The sequence below is a fragment of the Cannabis sativa genome, chromosome 2 (assembly GCF_029168945.1).
Source record: "Cannabis sativa cultivar Pink pepper isolate KNU-18-1 chromosome 2, ASM2916894v1, whole genome shotgun sequence".
Taxonomy (NCBI): Eukaryota; Viridiplantae; Streptophyta; class Magnoliopsida; order Rosales; family Cannabaceae; genus Cannabis; species Cannabis sativa.
The window spans coordinates 40,886,461-40,891,901 of record NC_083602.1 but is presented as its reverse complement, the minus strand read 5'-3'; the positions used below and the strand labels follow the sequence as shown (position 1 = coordinate 40,891,901).

Here is a 5,441-nt window from a genome sequence, read left to right as displayed (position 1 = left end):
CCTTTTTCAACTAACGAAACATTATTAACACACAATTATTATACCTTAGCTCCCAAAAAGGAATACAGACCCTATGAGAAATATATTAGTGCTCCAAATCTTGAAATTCTTTTTTTATATTTCAGCCAGGTGCAAACCAAATCACTTTGTGACGACCCAAATCTTGATGATGATGTATGGTGGTATAGGGTAATGTTGAAAAGATAATTATAATGATGGTAGTGGTGATAGTAATATTAGGGCTAAGGTAGTGTATGGTCAAAAAGATTAAAACAACAAAACTTTTAGAGTTTTGAATAACACTTGAAAAAGGAAACTATGATTTAATGTGGAAGCTTACCAACAATTTAAGGTGGCGAAATGAACATGAAAATAGTTATGGAGCTATTGAATATTGAAATGAAAGAGATGAGATGGCAACAACATATGTCTTGGCTACAAGGAAATTTTCAAGCGATGACTTTAGTATTTAAGAAAAGATAAGTGTAAATACAAGAGAAGGTGATGGAAGATAAGAGTATATGGAAGCTTCAGGTAATTTTTAGTCTAGTGATGAAAAGTGTTTCGAGAATGATTCTTAAGAGTTTTGGCTTATTGGTGTGAGTGATGAAAATAAAAAGAGATATACTCTATTTATAGGCTTTTACTAACCCTAAATCTACCCATGCCAAATTGTTCTCAACTAACCGTAGTTAACACTAAGAATATTCAAATATTCAACTAAAGTCAGTAACTTCCTCTATTTACTAGTTCAAACTGAACTCCACTTCTAATGCTAGCCGAACCATAAATGCTTGAAAATTTATTATAGTACTTTTAGTCATTATCCTTGCTTATAAGATAAAACAAAGACCTTTTTATTCTAACCACATCATCAACCAAGACCCTCCTAGCAACACACGTCCACAATAAATTCAAATTTCAAAGTTGAATTGTCTCCTTAATTCATGCACTTATATGACTTAGGTAAGTCAACCTTGCTCCACGTATAGCTCAATTCCTAAGCACCCTCCTAAATTATTTCTTGTAACCAAATTTTGTTTCTTGTACCACTATATAATATATCATGTTAACTATGAGACAAGACATCCACATGCCACTATAAAACCATGTAACTATTACTGTAGCTAATAACACTAAATAACACCATACTTAAACCTTAAATAAAAAAAAAAATTATATTAGCTATGATGACATTCATATCCACCAAGTCATACACATTCTCACTAGCTATAATACTAATTATTTTCTAAAGTTAGTTGTGCGTAAAATAATTTATACTTATAAAATGTGAATTTCTATAAACAAAAATAATTTAATTCTCTACCGTAAGATATAAAAAAATATCATTGCTAACAAATAAAATTATTTTTTTTTTCTTAATCTCAATGGACAATGTCTAAATCTAATAGTAACCCATGGAAGCCTTGTTTAAAATATCATAATTCTCATAGCTTGAGAAACACTATTTAAAGAACAATTGACATAATTTAAGCAATCTACTATCTCCACATCGAGTTAACTAAAGTATATATATATATAAAAAAAAATAATAATAATAACAACATAGTAGAGGATAATAACAAAATACTTTTGGTTATTACAAGCATACTCCCCGAAATGTAACCCCTAGAAGTGTTGTTGATACCTTTGTCCCAGAAACTGATCTGGGGGTTGGTTTGAATGAGCAACTTGGCACTAATATAGATGATGAGAGAGTGGATATCGAATTCGATCAATCAGATGAGTTCGATGCTCCCTTTTACAATAATGATCCTGTGGTTGATTTGGGCGTGGATGATGATGTGGCTACAGATGTACCTCCCCTGAGGATGGAACTAACTCCAAGCAACCAAGTAGAGCAACAAAGAAGACACCCCCGTAGTGAGAATCGCGAAACACTAGGAACTAGTAGCAGTCGGCCAGGTCCATCTAATAGTACTCCTGTATCTGAATTCGAAGTTTCTACTAAATTCAAACCTCTTATGTGGACAAGGGAAGACATAGAGGAAAATAATGTGTATACAACATCTCTTAGTAGTACGCCTTCAGGGGAGATATATCTTGGCAAGTTGTACAAAAACAAGGAAGAATTGAAGAATGTAGTGGGATGGTATGCACTAAAAAATAATTTTGAGTGGATGGTAAGTAAGTCTGGCACTGATGTGTTTTACGTTACTTGTAAGGATGAAAATTGTAAATGGAGATTAAGGGGGAAGAAGAAGGCACTTTGTGACATGTTTGAGGTTACTGTGTTTCACAACGAACACACATGTAACTTGGATTCTAGACATTCTGATCACCGGCAAGCAGCACCGTGGGTTATTGGTCACATTATTAAGAACAAGTACACATCAGATGGATCTAACTACAAGGCAAAAGACATACAGAGGGATATGTTTGGTGAATATGGCATCAAGATGAGTTATGAGAAAGCTTGGAGATGCAAAGAGAAGGCAGTTATGTACAAGAGGGGTACTCCAGCAGAATCTTATACGAAGTTATATGGTTACTTCTACATGCTGGAACAGAAGAATCCGAGTACTATTACTGACATTGTCAGTGAGGATAACCGATTCAAGTACTGTTTCTGGTCACTCGATGCTTGTAGGAAGGGATTTAAGTTTTGTCGTCCTGTGATTAGTATTGACGGAACATTCTTGAAGACGAAGTATGGAGGAACACTGTTAGTTGCTATTGCGTACGATGCAAACAACCAATTGTTTCCGGTAGCCTTTGTAATTGTTGACAGTGAAAATCATGACTCTTGGAAGTATTTCTTGCGGAAGTTAAAGGAAGCCATTGGTGAGGTTGAAAATCTTATGTTCATATCAGATAGACATCAAAGCATTGAACATGTTGTTGAGGTTGTTTTCCCAGAAGCATGCCACTGTGCATGCTTCAAGCATATTACTATGAATGTCGTTCACAAGTTTAAGACTGATGTATGCAACCAGCAAATATGGCTTGTAGCTTACGCATGGAACAAGACGAAATGTGATAGACATTTTGAGGTGCTGAAACAGATGCACCCTGCCATTGCTACATACGTCGAGCAAATAGGGTTTGAAAAGTGGGCTCATCCTTATTGTCCAGGCGATCGGTACAACATAATGACAAGCAACGCTACCGAAAGCTTCAACAAGGTAACAGAAGAATTCAGAAAATATCCAGTAACTATTTTGGTTGACTTCATCAGGTTCACACTTCAAAATTGGTTTGCTTCTCGTCTCGAAAAGGCTAGTAAGTGCGCTACTCCTTTGTCTACTACTTTTGAAAATGATTTAAAGGATCAACACAAAGATGGTATGTTCAGGAGTGTCCTTCGTAATGGTGCCCAATTGTTCAACGTCGGTACGAGTCCTCAAGGTGAGAAAGGTGGTGATGTGAACTTAGTGGAGAGAACATGCACTTGCGGACTTTTCCAAATGCTCAAAATCCCTTGTTCGCATGCATGTGGCGCAGCAGTTAGTCAAAATGTGAGCGTGTACACACTTTGCTCTCCATATTACACAAAAGAAACGTGGAAGAAGAACTACGATGCCACAATTAATATTGTTGGTGAGGAGGATGAATGGGTATTACCGAAACACATCAAGAACATAAGAATCGGGGTACCAGTGGAGAAAAAACCAGTAGGTCGGCCTAGGAAGAGCAATGCAGGTAGAAGACCGACGAAGCGTCGACCGTCTAATGGTCAGGTGGTAGTGGAACCTCATCACTGTTTGCTATGTCACGGTGCAGGGCACAACAGAGCTACATGCAAAGCTCGAGTTTGAACCGTCTCTCTAATATTTAAATGAATATGTGTTGTATTACTAGTTGTTGAATATTGTTATGGATAATTTTAATGTGTCTGCGACTTTGTGCGACATTTATGCGATTATTGTGCGATTTTAGCTCATATTTATAATTGTTGGTTCGCGCGATTTGTATGCGATATCTATGCGACATTGTGCAATTTTCTGCACCCTTTTAATTTTTATTTTGCGATTTCTGGCGGCATTTGGCGATTTCACTGGTAACATGCCTAATATACTAACTGTCTACTTTTTATGATTTCTATGCGATGTACGTGCAACATTTGAGCGATTTCACATTTCACAGTATAATATAATACAGTTGCAAAAGTTTATGTGTATATAAGAAGGGATAACATTAAATAAGACTACCATGTCAAGTTCTGGTAAAATAAGTCCACGCACCACCTATGTCTAAAGGTGAGCATGTTATCATCATTAACATGCTCTAACGATCGGTCCAACATGCAGTGCTCAATGTACTCCATGGCAAACACTCCACAATCGCCACTACAAATTAAAAAATTAGTAAATATTAGCAACAATTAAGTTAAGTAATTCATAATGGAGTGTAAAATTAAATAAATTACTTAAATTAAAAAAAAAAAAAAGAGATTTACCTGGTCTCCGTTTGTGGTGCAACCTCAAAGGTAGCTCGTCTATAATGTAGGGGTAGGAGCTGACTGAGATCACCGCAATCAACCGGATGTACATAATTGTTATATGGAAAATAACCGCTAGCTCGAATTAGATGCGCAAATAGCTCGCTGTACGGCTTCAAATATGACTCCATGGCTTCCTCAGGGGTGGCACCGATATCACAATCATATACAATGATCTCCCAATTGTCAATATCCACCTCAACTGGCACCCAGTGGTGCTCTTTGGGAAGGTTCAACACAAAGTATATGTAATCCTGGTTCTCCCAACATGGCAAGTGTCTGTGCTATATGTTGGGTTTTGTGCCCTAAATAAAACCCATTACAATCTGATTAGTTATCAATTTAGAATTTTGAAGTGATTTATGATAACATGTATCTTACATATTTATGGTTTAATATATATACTTGATATATGCACTAAATTAGTTAAATCCAGAACATATAGTTATTCACAATTACAGTATTGTCAATACAGTGGAATGTGATTGTGATTATATGATTCAAAAGATTTGGTCCCTGTTCATCAGTGTTTTGGATTTACACTGATGTGATAATCAACGATGAAGTATACTTACACTTGGAGTAAGTGTTATGTTCTTTCCAGAACATTGGCAAAGTATACTAGTTTCGAATGTATGGAGTATACATTGGACTGGACCGATATTGAACTTGGTCAAAGATATTGTAAACTTACCGTTGTATCTTTCCAAGTCAATGTCAGAAGTTGATCTTAGATTAAGAGAATCTAAATCCTGATATGCTTAGGCTCAATCTCAGGAGTGCTATTCATGTTCTTTGATTTATTAGTTAAGCCTACTTTTTGGGTCAGGGTGATACGTATATTTTGGGAACATGATAGCATAACTGAGTGGGAGTGCTGAACATAAATATGGAAATCTATAGCTTCTACTGGTGTATAGAAGTAAAGTGATGATTCCCTTTGAGCTTAGTTAAATAGAAGTAAATGGATGAGCTCTTG

The 5,441-nt window shown here is 36.0% G+C and overlaps 1 protein-coding gene across 1 annotated transcript; it reads left to right on the top strand.

The window, feature by feature from the left end:
• The first annotated feature begins 504 nt into the window (after positions 1-504).
• LOC133034299 (uncharacterized) lies at positions 505-3,779 on the top strand. Its single transcript, XM_061109354.1, has 2 exons — positions 505-534; positions 1,608-3,779. Exons 1-2 carry the CDS (start codon positions 505-507, stop codon positions 3,777-3,779), a joined length of 2,202 nt encoding a protein of 733 aa, XP_060965337.1.
• The last annotated feature ends 1,662 nt before the right edge of the window (positions 3,780-5,441 follow it).

Excerpts from the sequence above, each read along its gene's own strand:
- LOC133034299 (XM_061109354.1), top strand. The coding sequence starts at position 505 with ATGGAAGATAAGAGTATATGGAAGCTTCAG. Across the intron at positions 535-1,607 it reads AGAGTATATGGAAGCTTCAG|CATACTCCCCGAAATGTAAC; the intron begins GTAATTTTTAGT and ends GGTTATTACAAG.